The sequence below is a fragment of the Accipiter gentilis genome, chromosome 34 (genome assembly GCF_929443795.1).
Source record: "Accipiter gentilis chromosome 34, bAccGen1.1, whole genome shotgun sequence".
NCBI classification, from domain to species: Eukaryota; Metazoa; Chordata; class Aves; order Accipitriformes; family Accipitridae; genus Astur; species Astur gentilis.
In genome coordinates this window covers 5,459,376-5,476,889 of record NC_064913.1, presented here as the reverse complement: position 1 = coordinate 5,476,889, position 17,514 = coordinate 5,459,376, and the positions used below count along the sequence as shown (strand labels likewise).

Genomic DNA, 17,514 nt, shown 5'->3' with positions numbered 1-17,514 from the left:
GGTCGGAGCACAGACAGGGATGGGAATAGGAAAGAGCAGTGGGGCCAAGGGACATGGGGAGCACCGGTGCCAGCGCTGGCTGATGGATATTTCTGCTGATGGTGGAAGGAAGCATCCGAGACCAGCGGTTTCTGCTGGGCAGCTCACATCGGGAACTCACTGTGCACTACAATGGCTACATTTGCAAATGCAAATGCACTGCAGTATTAATACAATCACAGAGACATCTACGAGCTCTCAGTCTTGACATCGTCTCCTCGCTGAAGCCCCTGCGTGTAATCAGCGTTTCCATGGTACTATTGTTATATGGTTTTACTGGTTCAAATAATTATTGAGTGATAGAGGTAATTAAAATACTCCAACCAGTGATGATAACTGTATTAATTAATAATCAGCATTATCTGATTTAACTCATGAGGTATTCATTCTTCCTCAGATGGCACTTAGGTGAGCAGTTCAGCTTCAGTTCTTCCCAAAACTCATGGGAAAATGCAGACGTGAGGTGTTACTGTTGTATCACCCAGCTGCCGCCGTGAATCCTGCACACCAGGGACAGGTCAGAGACAGGAACGGGTCCGTCCGGAGCTAACGGAAAGTCACGTCAGTGGCAGGAGCTAACGCTGCCTCACCTGTGGCCAGTATCCACTGGAAAAAACCCACCGCACGGACGCAGTGCTGCCGCCGGTTCGTTGCAGGGGGTCAGACTGACAACTGCTACGTACCAAAACAGGAGCTTTGCAGGGTGGGAAGAGCTCTCAGCCACGGATCTTCCTCGGCAAGCTGCCTGCAGCCAGGACACCCTTGCTTTTTGGTCCGAGTCTGCTGCAGTTGCTTAGTTTCCAGGCAAAGGAAACAGAGGTGGGCTGCAGCTTATGGCTGGCTCTTGTTGCTGCCGCCACATCCAGTCTTAGAAGCACCGCTGATAGATGCCCGGTGCCACCTATTCCCCTTCAATGGGCTGTTAATGAAGCATAATCATGTTTATGGAGAGTGCTGTCTTTCTGCCACCATGAGACTCAACGTCGGGTGAGGTATACCTATCCTTTCCTTTTCTACTGCCGGAAAAAAGAGATTTCGCAGCATGCTCAAACACTCCCCAGTGACACGTGTTTGTCATTGGCATTACAGTCAGTCGCAAAGTAGGCGTCCGATGCTCATTTTTTTTGTTCGGATGAGAACAGGAGCAATATGCAACCCCACCGAGCCCCTCTGCAGACAGTCAGGGTAATTAAAACACTGCTGGCTGCAAGGAGACATGCAGCCCAACCACACTCAGCAGCTTATTCCCCTTGAGGCTGGGTAGGTTTCCTGCCAAAACTTCCACTCCCTCTCCCTAGATCTGACTGTTCCCAGCCTGGGAAAGGAGAGGCATCACTGCATCTTACCATGTTGCGCTGCAGCGGGGAGGGACACCAAAGACACGTTTTACAGCAATGGTTTCCAGCAGGCATCGGCACGTTGCTTGGCTTTACTGGGTTGACCAGTAGGGCTGACCGCCCTCTAGCTGTTTCTGTGGAGTCTGAAATGCTTTTCCTTTGACGTAAGGATGCAGAGAACTTCATGCGACGGCAACACGATGCAACCTGGAAACCATCCACCCTCTTCTTTCTCACAAGAGCCAGCAGGGAGCCCTGGCCCACGACTGGCAGCGGCTCTGACGAAGGTTGCTCGCAGAGTGATGTAAGGGAGCCCGAAGCGGTGCTGCTTGGCAGGCGGGCAGGGAACGGCACCTTCGCCGTCCTGCCCTGGCACGACTCGCCTTTGAGCTTCTTCTTCTTATCAGGGCAAGAAGCTACACGCAGCAGCGCTGGGGCGGTGGAAAAGGGTTGAGGGTCCCAACCATTACTGGGAAAGGGGCTGTTGGGGGGAAAAAAGAATCACAAGGGCTCCTTTTTCAGCCCAACCGCTGCTTTTTGAAGTTATGCATTTAGCAAGGCTGCCATCTGCTATCCGGGCAGTGTCTTCCCAGTAACTCCCTTAGCAGCCTGGTGGAGCTGGGAAGCTTTCCGCAAACAGCAGAGTCAGACCATTTCACCTTGCTATCCCCTCTGTGCCTGCTATCTAATATTAAACACATTTCCCTGCGCTCCTCAAAAATCAGTAACGGTATTATTGGAACAAGCTGTGTGGGTCCTCGAATTTTGTCCTGCGCCGATGAAATCCTGTCAGTCAGCGACAGAGCTTCTACGCGGCTGAGATTACTGAAGCTCTTGCCTGCAGGTTTTTCCGTGGCACGATGCGAGGGATAATCTGGCCTTGTGAGTGAATAAATCGAGCTTTACTAAAGAAATCAATACTTTCAGCCTAAATTAATGCCTCCTGCCAGGGAGGTGACATCATTACTAGTCCAGGTATTAGTATTCTGCTGAGCTGGCATCTGAAATAGAGCTCATGTTTTGCTAAGCTTTCCAGAAACCTCCGCTCAAAACCTCAGAACGTGAATGTAGTAACTTCGATGTTTTGCTGGGTTTTCACAGTGCCGTCGCCTGATAACATCAACACTGTGCTTTACCTCACTAAATGTATTTAGGATCAGATGCAAACCGTGCATTTCTCTCATCTTTACGGGGTTTAGATAAACCTCACAAGAGGCTGAAGCGTTGCGTGCAAGACCCTGGGAATGAGTGGGAGCTCTCTGCAGGAGTCCGGACCCATCTCCCTGAGCGACCAGGAACACGCTGGGTCCAGAAAACTTTCCGCAGCTGGAGAGGGGTCTGAGAGCCTCTGAGTCAAACCCCACCGCTCTGGCTCCTTAAAATCCCGCTAGCACCCACTCTTCCAACAGTGGGCAGCTCCACAGCCGCCTCCGTTTGTGCTCAGAGCCCCTAAAGCAAAACCCACAGAAAAGTGGGACCCTGGAAGACAGATATTGCTCTGCCCCTCGGTCCCGCTGAGGCACGGTCGGGGCACGAGAGGGCTCGCACGTCTCCACCTCCCCAACCACTTGTTATTTGCAGCATCGGCTGCATGAAAACCGGGTTTAATTCCTCGGGCTGCAGCGGGGGTTTGAGCCGCAGCCTCTCGTGCGGTGGGAGACAGCCCTGGCTGCCAGGAGGCCGTCGGATACGGCGGACGGCTCCCTCTCAGCCTCTCCCCGTGGCACTTTTATACTGGGAGAAATAACCTGGATAACCAGCAAGGGGAGGGGACCGTGCGGTCGATGCCCAGCGCCCTGCCTCCTCTGCATCCCACTGCCGGACGACTGAACCGGCGAGGATGGGAAAACGGCTCGGCTGCTGTTCCCAGGCAGGACCTTTCCAGCCCTAACCTCCAGAGAAGGGGAATTCCGTCAGCATCCCAAAGAGCGAGCGGTGCCCGCCTCTCCCATCAGCCCAGACCCCGAGCACAGGGTCACGGCCGTCCCCAGGGATGGAGGATGGAGCGTGGCAAAGCGTGGCACGTCTTGCACAACCGTGCTGCCCTGCTCAGGAGGAATCCGGGTGATTTACTGACCTCGTACCGCTACAAATCTTATTGGGGTATGTGGTAGAGCTAACCCCAGCAGTGACGTATCCGGGCGACGCTCCATCTCCCTCTGCAGCCCTTCTTGTGAGTAATATTAGATGTTTCAGCGCTTAAGGCGGGATCGAGAATTCCTCAGTGTGGGAAACACCTGGGATGCTGCAAAAGCCTAATACCTTTGAGGACCTGTGCTGAAGCAAATACATCTCCCTTGGCCATGACTTAGAACAAAGCAAATTGTCCAAATTAAAAGTTTAAATCTTCTTTATTTCTTAGTTTTAAAAATCTGATAGCAGAGAGCTCTTCATTAGCAGTCCCTACATCTTGGGAATCAAATATCATGAGGTATAGTATTAAAAATGAATGCTCTATAAAAAGAAAGATCTGGAGAGATTCCCAATAGGGTCACAAATCCGACTATTGTTTTCTATATTGAGAAGCATCACTGATATAAAGATGTAGGTTAGAAAAGATGAAAATACTTATAGTTTTCTTAAAATTATGCTACCTTACATCATGTTGTTTATTGGACACCCAAATAGCTACTTCTTGTAGTCACTAGGCAAATGAGGATTTTGTAATTAACTTTATCCGAGAATTAAAATTTCCCAGAGGTAAAATAATTTATCAATATGACTAATGATAAAGAAATCGGTGAGCTTGGAAAGCACAGCCTTCTCATACTGAATGTCTCCAGGATCTGTACTTTGGATTTGAATAGCTGATTGAAAAAAAAATCAAAGCTCTGGTAAACTCTAGAACCGTCTGCTGCATTTTCATTAATCTGTGCAAACTCCACTGATTTATCATTGTTATATTTACAGTAGAACAAATGTATAGCACTCTTGAGATGCATGAATGTTTAGATAAGGAAATTAGCTAAACACATATTCCCTTCTAGGCTAGGGCAAACCTGGGTAACTCTGGGCATGAATGAATTTTTCACTAGCTGATATGGCATACAGCTCACTTGAAAATTGCTTTTACTAGGGGCAAGTTTGAGGGTTGCCCAGTGAGAAATTAAGCAAGGTACCAACGGGAACCACTGCAAGGCGGCTAACCTCAATGGCTGGTAAATGAAAAGCTCTCATGCTAGCTTTAAACCATCTTTCGTAATAGGAAAATTAGCTAAATGATGCTCTTTCAAGAACATAATTAAGGGAGCTCTATCAGTAGTAGCACTATTTGGATGAAAGTAAGTCTGAGAAAAATCATGTCAGAATATGACTAAACCCCCTGCAAAGTAAAATCTGGACTATCTAGAATAAACTTTCATAAAAGAATAGCAAGGATTACCAGCAGAGCAAGCAGATTGACTCTGCCGTAAGCAGACATGTGGGACCATGCTTACAAGATCAAACGAGGATAAGATAATCCCAGGTGAGTGGAAGGTATTTAGTGGCTGTAAAAGGCCTGAGGACACTGATGTGTGACAAGTCTTTTGAGAAGTAACTAGGTCAGACAAGCTGATGATTTGCTCGGCTCCCTGAAACACGGAAAACAACTTTTACATGAAATTATGGCGTAGCTAAAACCTTGACAATTTTGTTCCAAGGTGATAAACGTGCTTGGGGTCAATTCTACAAGTGAAGGGAGAACTGGTTTCGCGTAGAGCCTGCGGGCTTTCACACGGCCAAGGAAGCAGAAGGGAACCGAGGCACAGCTCCCCGCGCGCAGAGCTCTCGAATCAGCGGGGGAAATGGACGGGAGCTGTTAATGCTGTTTCTCAGAAATAAACTGTCCTAATCATAAGCTGCTGAGCTCAAAATGGCAGAAACCAGTCAAAAAGCCGGCAGGCTGCAGGAGCCCAGGTGCCCGCAGGGACCTGGTGTGGCGGTGAGGTGGGAACTCCTCGCCAGGCCAGCGAGAACAAAGAGGCAACGTCTGAGTTTTGGGGCAAGCGAGTTGGAAAGAGGAATTTATGGCAGGTGTCAGGCAGGAGCACGGGGAAGGATGGGGTGGTGTCAGGAGGATGGTGAGGAGGGTGAAGGGGCAGTGGGGCTGCTCAGGCAGTGGGAGGGATGCTCAAGGTAACAGGGTGAAGAGTGCAGGACAGCAAGGAGGAATGCGGCAGGGTCGGATGCAGGCTTTATCTTTAAAAAATTCTGAGCTATGCCCTCAGGACAGACAGAGACAGAGAAGAAGACATCTGCTGAGGAGATAAGAGTATGTACGTTTATACATAAAATAAGTGTGTATTTATAGATAATAAATATATATATGCATACTGGTATTTATAAAATATATTGATAGAAATAGTCCTTATCAATAGAAATGAAGTATGTGGTGAAAGTTTTCATTCTTGCTTTTGTTTTCCATCATTACAAGGTATTATTCCCGAGCGTCGCAGCAATGTATTCCTTACTATTGTTCCCACAGTAATGGACTTACTGACATTTATGTCTGTCCCTCATAGTTACTCTGCTTCGGACAGACTGACTAAATATTAGCCATGAGAAAATTAATTCTTGGATGTCAGACTGTCTTCTAGCTCACTCAGCAGTACCTCACTGTCGGAGAGTGTTTTATTTCATCCCAGCACGGCCCCTTAGTCACAACGAGAATTTCCTTTCTTTGAGTACAGTCAGACCTCGCTAGAAGTGCGGCGCTCCTCTCCTCCCTTTGGGATCTCTGCTGTTTATTTTTTATAGTCTGTAGGAAATGTTCTCAAAAGGGAAAACCTAATAGCTTTGGAGGCTACCTGAGGAGACTCGGTAAATAACTTAGCATGATCACATGCGGTTCCAGCAGGGCTGGGAGCAGGACAGGTTGGACAGGAGAGCACAGGCATTTCACGCAATAAATGGAGTCAGCCTGCTCTGACTCACACGCCTCTTATTTGTCTGCCTTGGAGAGATCCTCTCCCTTCATGTAACCTCCAAGTCGTGAAACAACAGTTGCTAATACTTCTGCTTCTTGTTGTGCTCCCTTCCCTCAAAACCTAGACTAGAATTTTTGCTATCGTGCTTGAGGTCAGACTCTTGGTCTTAGAGCGAACGCCACCTTGTTGCACGGGAACCCGGACTGGCTTTGCTTAGGGAGCAGAGCTGTGAGATGTGCATAAATCGCGCAAAATCTGGTCATTCACAATCCATTGCAAGTGAAAAAAAAAGAAATAATAAATGGGAAGGAAAAAAACCTCAGCGAGCCGTGGCTGCCATCGCGCCGTACGGTGCTTGTGCCGGAGGTTTTGTAAAGAGCTGCCTCCACCCGGCTGGAAAAAGTCATTCCTGTGCTGAAACAGAGCAACCTGGCACTCGTAGGGGTAATGAGTGGCTGATTTGGTGTTTGATTAATAAAGCGGAGGAGATAAACCTCCATCTCCCTCTAAGCACGCAGGAGCCCTGTGCGTGATCTCGACCCGATCCAGCCAGCGTATGACGGCCCTGTGGACTGGGGAGACGGGGCCGCTTCTGAAAAGCAGCTCAGGCGCTGAGCTGTTTTCTACAGCATGGACTGGCTGGCGTGGAGAGGCCTAATTGCTGGCCTTTTGTGCAAACTTCCTAATTAGCCCACGCTGGAGCAACGGTTCGGTGGGGAGCTGGGGTGCCGATTCCTCCCCGTGTGCCTGGGCACCTGCTAATTTATCTGAAAAAAGGGGCTTAAGGTCGTTATCTTCTCAGGGAACAGGAGGAAAAATAGCTTTAGTTACAGCATCCCCTTGTCCTTGGGGCTTTAACCCTTTCACTGAGCCCTACGCACCTTCCTTCCTTCCTTCCCTCTGCTCCTGGCGGAACGCGGACGGTGAAGCAGTTTAAAACTTAAAGAAAAATCCTAAAGCTGGGTAAAAACACAGGTTGGGGTGCTGTCAGAGAGCCGCGTGGGGTTACCTCTTTCGGGATACCACCCTCGGGGTGCCTGTAGCGGGGTCACCCCCCTTCACTCCCTCACACTGGGTGTCCCAAAAAGTGTCACGGAGCTTCACGGACACGGGGGGGGTGGGGGGGGGCACACGGCTCCCCCCGGTCCCGGCCTGACTCCAGCAGGGATGGGGGCACGTCCCGGGGATGAAGCCGGGGTGTGGGGGGGAGAAGCGGTGAAAGCGCTGCTGCTCGCTGGGGCGGGGCCGGGGCGGGGCTGGGGCGTGGCCGCCATGGCTCCGCCCACGGTTCTTTAAAAAAAACCAGTCTGCGGGGCCGCGCCGGGTGGGAGACGCGGCGGGAGGAGAGGGAGAGAGGAGGTGAGTGTGGGACGGACGGACGGACGGACGGACCGACCGACCGACCGACCGACCGAGGCGGGGGGGTGAACGGCGGGGAATCAGCCGGGTTTGCCCGATGTTGCTTTTCTTGCTGTGTTAAACCGGGCTGCAACGCACTTGGCTTCTCTGATGGATCGGTGAAAAAAAGCGATCCAGGATCACTGGACAGCCTGAAATTCCTAAGGGGGCTGTCTTGGGGCTGGTTTAGGTTTCTTGTAGTTAAACCTGCTGTTAAGAAATGGGTTGGAAAGGGCTTTTGCAAGTTGCTGTGGCTCGGTGGTGGTGTTTTGGGGAACGCTAGCTGAATAACGTGCTCCCCTCTTGACTGGCTACAAGCTTAGCAGAAGTCAGGATTTTCTTATTAGCTGCCAACAAACCTGCAGTCGGAGTGGTTGGTACTGGTAGTGAGATCATCTGGATGTTTAATTACTGCTCTTGAGCTCCCCGAAGGCCTGCCTCAACTAGCCAAAAAGTCTTGAGGGAGCAGGGAAGGCTTAAGGCAGGACTGGAAGTCTGAATCTGCTACTTGTGGGGCTCTCAAAGGAGACCTGGGCAGCACGAAGCTCCAGGGCGGCGCTGGGAGAGCGGCTGGTGGGCAGGAGTACAGGCATGTACGCTGTCCTCCCACGCACGGAGCTTCTTCCAGTCATCAGCCCTTTTCCCCTTGGGTGCCTCCCGGGCACCGCTGCCTCGGGGCAGCCCTTGCTGTTGGGTAACTGGAGAAATATTGCCGTTCTTCCCACGCGAGCCGTCATGAGAATGTTATGGGGAGGAAAAATGGAAATATCGTCTGTGGAAGAGGCCAAGGTCACCTTGAAGTACTGACTTCAGTTCCTTTTTGCTTTTCATTTCATGAATCCTCAGAGCCCTTATCAGAAGGTTTGAGTCAGCTAATGGTTGCCAGATCGTCTAATACTTTGTCTCCCTTGGGAAGGAGGAGTGTAGCTGCACCCTGTGTTGCCCAATATTATGTGGGAAATCTGGGGCAAATCCGGATCCTCAGCTCTAGTGTGCACGGAAACTAAATAATTAACAAAATGATTAAAATAATTGGACTCATGTAAATGCCCAAAAGAACATAAGCGTGGGGATGCTGAGGGGAAAAGGCAGAAGTAGTTCTTGTACCAAATACCGTTTATGTTTTGGAAAGCATACAAAGTGGAAAGGAATCTCTTTTCCCTTTTTTTTTTTTTCCAGTCCATGCATTCCTTTTCCAAAGCTTTGTGCAGGCTATATTCCCTTTAACTAAGGACGCTCTTTGCCATGATTGATGTCAGCTGCTGTGCGGTAGCACAGCCAAGCACTTGAATAAAAGAAATGGAATCTTAATTTTTAGACTCTACAGTTGTGCCAAGAATGACAAAAGCAAAGTGGGAAATGTCATAAAACTAATTTTATGAGCTCGGTCAGGGTATTAGTGCTAAACCATGGAGCGGTAATGGTGCTAATCCTGTGGAAGTATTAAACAAAGGGCTATCTCAGTAATTAGTGTCAGTGTGCAAATGGCACTGCTCAGCCACTCCGAGGAAGTTTCCTAAGCTTTTGCTTAGGAATGTACCTAAGATGCCCCAATTTAGGTTAATAAACTAATCTTATTTTCCCACATGCCACGAATGGCTGGCTGCTTGTCTTGGGCAAAGGTCTTGTAGCAGCCCGACTCGGTGGCATGTTTCACTCGGGAACCGCACAACCTTCCCTGCGTCCCTAAAACTGCTGAACTACTGGTCAGGCTGCTTGGGCAGGAGGCTTGTTCTAGCAGCAATAGCAAGATGGGTCAATTAATTCCGGCTTAGCCAAAACTGCGGGTCTGCTCTATCTTGCCTGGGGAGCGCGAGGCAGCAGCCGGGCGCCCGTGAGACCCCTCGCTCTGCACCGAGGGCTCTTAGAGAAGGGGGATCTGGAAGCCGAGCGCTCATCTCTGGTTCCCGGTGTCACGGCAGCGCTGCCAGTTCCTCTCTGTTGGCCGGGGGGACAAGTGGAGGTTGGTAGTCCTTGCTTCTGGCTCGGAGGGATGAGCGGCAAAGCTGAGGGCAGCAGGTCGTGGGTGTTGCGTGGGGATGCGGTCGCGTGTCCCTTCTCCCTGTCTGGCCGACGTGGGAGAGCTTCCGAGGGTGACTGAAGGTGAGTTGTGCCGAAAGAAGTTGGAAGCTCCCGACAAATTCCTTTCTTCCTTCTCTCCCTGATGGCTGACCTGTATCACAGTGCTGCTGCGGGGAGCCTGCTGGGAGGGAATGGTGCTGCTGGGGGGGGGGGGGGGTAGGGTGGCAGGAGGTGCCCTCCAGCCTTCCAGGGGGCAAACCCGTGGTCCTCAGCCAGAAACCCTCTCTGGAACGAGGGTCAGTAAGGAGCAGGGGGATGCGATGAGGCCTGAGCAGCTCCGTTGGGTTAAACTCACCGAATCGATAACCCTCGCTCTGGCTGCCGTTGACCTCCGCGCTTACGAGGGGTGGTCTTCTGGTGATGAGCCGCAGGGGAGCAAACCAGCATTAATGCGAGCCGAGGGCAGGTGGGTGATGACTGGGAGACTTCAACAAACCCTGCTGTGTTAGCTGGGGGTGGTGGCAGGAGGAGGAAAGCCCCAGAAGAGCCAAAGGTGGCTGGCAGCGCTCTGCTTGGTGCTTTAACCCAGGGCAGTTAATGGGAGGAGCAGGAGGAGCTCCCAGTTCGAACTGGGTGGGAACTGCTGGTGGGGACAGCGTGAGCACTGGGGAGGAGGCAGCTCGGCTTGAGATGGGACAGTCGCTGCTTCTGGCTTAACGGAGGAGACTCTTCCCAAGGCTGGAGTTTGGCACGGTGGGTGATGATGCCTGTCCCTCCCTGCTAGCCTTCTGAGCATCCATTGCAAGTAATGCATAAAAGGGAGTTTTGCTTTATTTTAAAGCAGCTGTGGCTCCTCGAGCAGTTGGGTTTGGTTCATATACCTGTCTGGTTAAGGTGCAGTTCATAATAGCAGTGGAGTCCCCCCAAAATAATCCCCCTTAAACTTCTTTGAAGTGCAGGCGTGATCTCAAAGGAGTGCAGAATATTCCTCCAGCCCTAATAAGTGGCTCTCCGGTGAGGTGAACTTTGGCTTGTTCTGCATCCCAGATGATGGGCCCTGCAGTAAAACAAAATGCTGTTGTTGGCACAATTGGTTTGCTTCCATCAGACGAGAGGCCCAGCGTTAATGAAGCATAGAAACTGAAATTACATCCATCTGGGGGGGGTGTTCACTCAAGGTACAGTAAAGCCCTTGTGCGTGAAACTGTAATTTGTGCATATCTAATTTATGTAACTTTCAAAACCCCGGGCAGGGACAGGAGGACACGTCTCGTGAAGACCGTGTCTCTGTGTTTCTTGCTGTGCGGCAGCAGCCTTCTCTGTTCCCCTTGCCAGTCCATCTGCTTTTACAAATAGCCGTAGAGAGCCCGCCTAAGCCTTTAAGTCCGGTCTGGGATCTGAAGGGCTGAGAGAAGTTGATCCGAACACAAAAACTTCTCACGCGGCGGAAGGTCGCTTTTTTTTAACCAGTCGGCGAAATCGCCGGCTTGCTCTCCGATAGACGACCTTCGCAGACCTGGTTGAAAGGAGCCTGTAACCCCAACTGTCCTCGAGCCGGGGTGGTGGAGGACGCTGCCGTTAACAAACCTCTCCCCTCCCGTAGAACCACCATGCCCAACTGGGGAGGCGGCAACAAATGCGGTGCCTGCGGCCGCACCGTCTACCACGCCGAGGAGGTGCAGTGTGACGGGAGGAGCTTCCACCGGTGCTGCTTCCTCTGCAGTGAGTATTGCCCTCCCGCTCCCCTCCAAAACCTCACCTGGCATAGCTGGTGGGGAGGGGGGGGTCACAACAGCAAGGTGCTGGTCCACGGGAGACGTGGACCCGGCTGGCGCCCGTGATGCACGGGGCGGGGACGGCAGCGGCCAGAGGTGGGTTTGTCCATCACGCGTTGGGCTTGACTCCCGCTTCCCCGCGTGGTTTCTGAGCCTGGAGGTGCCGAAGGGAGAGCTTGGCCCCTGGGGGGATGTTATCCCACGTGGGAGGGGCGGGATGTACCTCCCAAAGCGGAGCACATCGTGCTTTTCTCCTCCGTTTGCCTTCTCCGGAGTCTAAGGGGTCTTTGGGATGGAAACCTGGCTTAAGTATTTCCCCTGCAGAGGAGAAAGCCGGGTGGCAGAGCCCCTTTTCCACTGATCCGAGCTCAGCTGGACCTCTCCCGGTGGTCCCAGGGCCAGCAGCGGCTGAGGGAACGGTTCTCAAACCCCAGCCCCGAAGTCCTGCGTGGACCGGGACGCCGGCGTGCCTGAGCACGGCCGAGTCGTCGATGCTTTAGCAGAGCCAAAAGCCTAGACTTTCTTGGCACAGGGGCCTGTGGCTTATTTCAGATGAAAGGAGTCCAAAGCATTATTTTCCAGTCCAACCAACAAGCCCAGCGAGGCATTGAAAATCGCTTTCTCTGCTGAAAAGACCTCTGCTTAGACGAAGGGAACAAAGGGTCACTGTGAATCGGAGGCTCCTACTTTGCAAACAGGCAGCCTGTCTGTCTGAATCGGAGAATTTTACCTTATTACATACACGAGGTACTGTTTTGTCCCACTTGCCGGTGTTCAGTACCTACGGGCAGAGCTAGGGTTTAGCCCTCTCCGTAGAAGGCACGGTTACAACCGGCCCCCTCCAACTAGCTCGCTCTTAGTCTGCAGCGTAATGTCAGTGCGCTGCGCTGGCATGTGAGCCTCAGCACACCTACGCTCCTTTCCCTTAGCTCTACAGCAGTCACAAAAAAAGATTAGATGTCTCGGCTGCCTCGTTTTCAGCCTTTTATGGGAGTTTCTATTAAAAGAAACCTGGAACTTACAGTCAAACAATGGCTCTAGTGTGTCCGAGTATTTGCTTTTCCTTAGTGCATAGTTCTGTTGGGGTTAAAGCCTGTAGACTTAACAAACGTGCATTGGTTGATTTACTTATTGGATATTTGTGTCTTATAAAAAGAACTTTGGAGCTAATGAATGCCATAAGCAAAGGTCACCCTGTATTTTGAAGACTTTAAAATTCTTTTTAAACAAAAAATTCATAAGGCTTTTTTTTTTTTTTTTCCTCCCCAAATTCTTTATCATGGGCATAATGCTGCTGCAGATGGAAAGAGCATGCCAGTTGGGATACAAAAGAAGGTTTAAGAAGGAAATAGTTCTGCCTTCTACCGTAACCTTGAGCAGCGTGCTGGCGTTGTGCTGAAGGACAATGTGGGAATGCCGGAGAAGCGCAGCCCCTCCGGTGACAGCTGTGAAACAGTCCCGACTCTGCCCCAAACCAGTACTGAGGTGGGGGGGGGAGAGAGTCTTGAAGGGTTTGTGGGTTTGTTGGGGTTTTTTTCCCAGCCCCACCCTGGCCAAAAGGGCAGGACAGGGGCTCTTCTGCACCGATAGCCTTTCGCTTCATGCTGTATGGCATCTGTCAAGGGAAACTGCTGACTGCGCTATCTGGGTTTCTGAGCAGCCTCATTCATCAAACCACAGCAAGTTTCCAGGCTTTAAATGTCACGGTCATGAAGAGGTGGGAGGGAATAGAGCCCTTTATAGGGCTAAGCATAATTCACTAATTCAAATGACAACTTGCTTCCTCTAATCTCTGGTGGTCCCACAGCCTAACAGGAAGAATTGTGGACAAGGAAACCCATAACATCACTTCTCACTCGGTTTTTGGCTTAGTACATGTGCTGATGGGAATGGTCCCTTAAGGCAGTTTAACTTTTCTTTCTTCTAGTGGTCTGCCGGAAAAACTTGGACAGCACGACTGTAGCGATTCATGATGCTGAAGTTTACTGCAAATCTTGCTATGGAAAAAAGTACGGCCCGAAAGGTTACGGATATGGCCAAGGGGCAGGCACGCTGAACATGGACAGGGGAGAGAGACTCGGCATCAAGCCCGAGAGGTGAGTGAACCGAGCTGGCGGGGAGGGGGGGGACCCTTGTCCTTCGGGACTGTTTTCGGAGGAGTCTTTCAGGCTGGATTTTGGTTAGTTCACGTTGCCTGGAATAGAAATGCTGCAAAATACCCCGGTATAACCAAACGCAGGGCATTTAACCTGCAGCGCACAAAGCCTCCGCTGGCGACTGTGTGAGTCGGCACCATATGGGCAGGGGTTAGTGCAGGGGAAGATGCGCTACCCCTGTGCGCCAGCCGTAGGGACTGGATTACGGAGCTGCTGCAGAGGTGGCTGTGGGTCCCGAGTCGCTCTCCTCAATAAGCTGCAGATGCAAACGTTCAACAGGTTCTGGCAGGGATGGATTTGGAGAGCTGTGAATCTGGGCCCACAAGAAGAATGAATTTTTAACTGGGAAATGAAGAACCATTTGTGCTTAATTATAGCCAAAACCAACAGGCCTCTTAAATAGCAAATGTTCCTAGTCTGATTAAGTTCTTGCTGTAAAGCAAAGCATGTGGAAAGAAGCTGAGGTACGCCTCACAACTTGCTTCGTGCGAGTTCCCAAGTTATTGCTTGACATTTATATGATGTATGCCCTCCAGCCAGGTTCAGTGATCAGTTTAGGTTCCAGATTATGATCAATGGACAGGAATTTAACTGAATTATTTGTAGCTTACTATCTGATAAATCCATGTCCTGATACAGAATTTAGCATTTCCAGAGAAGTGAAAAGATGAAGGTTCCTCAGAAAACTAGCTTTTACAGTAGCTTCTTTTTATCCTTGGAACCATGGCCCTTCTCTTTTTTTCTTTTTTTTTTTTTTTTTTGTGTGTGTATGTGTGTGTGTGTTTCTGGGTGGTTTTTTTTTCCCTACTAAGTATAACTGGATAGCCTTGCTGGTAACTTACTTCTCCAGTTTTGCAAAAGTGCTGTATTCTGTGTGCTGCGTTGGATGCTGCTCAGTTAGTGATGTTAGGAAGAGCAAGAAGTCATTCAGTAAAAAAGTAAAGACAATGAATGTCCCGTTTCTTTCCAGCACACCCTCTCCCCACCGACCCACAACAAATCCAAACACTTCAAAGTTCGCTCAGAAGTTCGGAGGGGCAGAGAAATGCTCTAGGTGTGGTGATTCTGTTTATGCGGCAGAGAAAGTAATAGGAGCTGGGAAGGTAAGGAACTGCGTGTGCTGTTTAGTACCCGCTATGCGGACTTTAAAGTGAGCAAAGTATGTTGTGTGGGTTCCAGTAGGGCACCAACTGCGGGGCAGAGTTGCCTTAAAATTGCATTTCTTCGCATGGGAAATAGTCAAATCCATCAACTTAATTGAACAAAAAGCACTTGAAATGCAGGGTGATGAGTGCTCGCCTTGGATTTCAGAGGTGAAGTTTCAATGTCGTCCCGTGCCAGAGACTTGAAGCGGACCACAGGAGCGCTTTGCCCCCAGAAGAGGGAACAGTCTTGCAGTGTGCGGCTTACAACAGAGGCTGAGTGTTTCAGCAGAAAGGGGATGTTCTCTGAAAATACCATGTAAAACTGTGTGTCAGTCTGCCAGCTGTGTGACTCGCTACAGAGAGCCAAGATCTGCTCCGAATTGATTAGAGCAAGCACAAACCTCTCAAAATGCTGCCCTGAGCAGAACGCTGTGTGGAATTTGGGGCTTTGGGCCATGTGCAGAAATGCAGATGCTCTCGTCTGCTACTGGTGCACTTGAACTGGTTTTTATTGCACCAGTCATCTATAAACAATACTGATGCAGGCATCTCCAATTAATGCATTTTTATTTTTTTTACCAACTCAGGCATTCTGTGTATTTAAACTATCTTTTTTTTCCTCCCCAGCCATGGCACAAAAACTGCTTCCGATGTGCCAAGTGTGGAAAAAGCCTAGAATCTACAACCCTAACTGAAAAAGAGGGAGAAATCTATTGTAAAGGTGAGGAAAGAAACAAAGATCATTTGTTTATGGTTCAAGGTAACGTGTTATAAGGGTAGATGCTGAATGTATTCCTGGAGTAAGAAACTTTCAGGCTGCTGTCAAGATGGAAGTGCTCTGTAAGTCATAGGAATAGAGGTGAGAAATGAAAGAAATGTTACTGAAGGTGCTGATGTAGCTTACAACTGCATCAGGTAAAACATTACATCCTGAGAAATGCAGCAGCAGCCTGGGTCGGAGAGCAGATCAGAGTAAGGAAACAAGGCAGCAAGCATCCTGCCCTGAGTTCTTGCATGCTATCGTGGATATAAACTTGAGCCACCCCATGGTTTGGTGACAGCATGTCTTAACGGATACCTAGCCACAGAGCCAACGTACGAATTGCTTTCACAGAGTAGGTTGGGAGCTGCATGGATGGAACGGCCACGGCTATTGAGTTCAGTCATGGCCGTTAGCAGCTTAACAAAAAGGTTTTCAGCATTGCTTTTTGGGGGGGGTGTTCTACTGACTAATGGGAAGGGGCTGAGGGGCTTAGCCTAGACAGTGGTGTTCTTAATTAACGAGCCAGAAGCCTCAGCTACTTACTACATGTTCATCTTTCCTGCAGGCTGTTACGCAAAGAACTTCGGCCCCAAGGGATTTGGGTACGGCCAGGGAGCAGGTGCCCTCGTTCATGCCCAGTGAGGGGGACGGATGGCTCAAACCCCCTTACAGCTCTGCTGAGATCCTGCTACAAGAAACGGGAGCATTTCCTAAATGTTACTAACTACTGTGAAACAGACACTAGTTACTGTAGTGCTTGGGCATATGTTCAGCAGACAATTCGTTCTTTTTCAAAGAACAAAAAGCACTGCTTTTTCCTTGCTTTGTGTATCATACTGTAACACTTTTAATACTGAATATCAATTCAATAAACCTTTGCTTGTTGATATATCCTAAAGCCAAGTGTTATGTGCTTTGTCAGCAATAAAAGTAAGGAAGGGGAGTGGTGTTGCGGTAATTCAGGGTTGGAGAGATGATGCTATAGACTTGGTGCGGACCAAGTGTGACTAAAAGCTGGACATACATCGCACTGGTCATGGCCTTCAGAGGTGAATGACTGTCCTCCAGTATCACACCATTATATGTGAGTGCAAGGCAACTAGCTGCTCGCTGCACTGAAGTAGTAAATCTTAATCCAGCACGCTGCAGTGCCACAGCTCTGGAAGTGACAGGCGAGAAGTAGCTGTGTGCCTAAATGGCCACCTGCCTCTGCCCTAGGATCTAGTGCCTGGAAAACAGCCCTTTTTTCCTGTAATGTTTATTTTGTGGGATTGGACCTGCTGTGGTGTTGAGGGGGTGTAATGCACAGGCTTTAATCTGCAGCTGTTTTGGTAAAGCACACCTTCTGCACAGTAGTACCATCCTACACAGCCGTTGACCAAGCTGTGGCCTATCAATCACACCAAACTCAGGTTTAAGAGCAGCTTTTGAGCTTTTCTTGGAGGTGCGAGGATGCTTAAGTGCCTGAAGTTGGCGGAGGGTTTCAGCCTCTTGAGGACAGCATCTGACAAGGTAGCTGCAGTGCAACAAGAGCAGAATAAAATTCTGTCTTCAAACACGCTGATGGAGAACGTGACCTGAACTCAAGTTGAGGGGCAAGGAGTAATGGCAATTAAACACGTCAAATGCAGTGTAGATCTACCAGTTGGGTGAAAGCCATAATAGCCAGGGGCCTTAAGTCTGCTGCTGTAACTCTTCAGGAACTGCTGCTAATAAGGGTCTACAATTAGGAGACAATTTGGCCTTAGCCAGATCGTGAGTGGAATGCTCACAGAAGAGCTTGGCTTCTTTTAGGGGCTGGAGGAGCACCCAACACAAGCCTGCAAGGCCTGAGCTGACAGCACCTGCAACTGCACTTCTTGGGAAGCAAAGGGGAGTTGTCACCTCAACATGAGAACCAGGACCAGCCCCCCACCGCAGCTTACGTGAGGAGGAGGTACTTAAGCCTAAAACAGTTATGCAAAAATCACCC

The 17,514-nt window shown here is 50.0% G+C and overlaps 1 protein-coding gene across 1 annotated transcript; it reads left to right on the top strand.

Moving 5' to 3' along the window:
• The first annotated feature begins 10,977 nt into the window (after positions 1–10,977).
• CSRP2 (cysteine and glycine rich protein 2) lies at positions 10,978–16,440 on the top strand. Its single transcript, XM_049792082.1, has 5 exons — positions 10,978–11,425; positions 13,406–13,574; positions 14,605–14,737; positions 15,407–15,500; positions 16,108–16,440. Exons 1-5 carry the CDS (start codon positions 11,314–11,316, stop codon positions 16,182–16,184), a joined length of 585 nt encoding a protein of 194 aa, XP_049648039.1. The 5' UTR covers positions 10,978–11,313; the 3' UTR covers positions 16,185–16,440.
• Positions 16,441–17,514: the final 1,074 nt, after the last annotated feature.

What these genes read in the sequence shown, in the direction of transcription:
- CSRP2 (XM_049792082.1), top strand. Translation starts at nt 11,314, where the DNA reads ATGCCCAACTGGGGAGGCGGCAACAAATGCGGTGCCTGCGGCCGCACC. An exon ending in CCGGTGCTGCTTCCTCTGCA is followed by an intron (nt 11,426 to 13,405) that starts GTGAGTATTGCC and finishes TCTTTCTTCTAG; the next exon opens with TGGTCTGCCGGAAAAACTTG. An exon ending in CTCGGCATCAAGCCCGAGAG is followed by an intron (nt 13,575 to 14,604) that starts GTGAGTGAACCG and finishes GTTTCTTTCCAG; the next exon opens with CACACCCTCTCCCCACCGAC.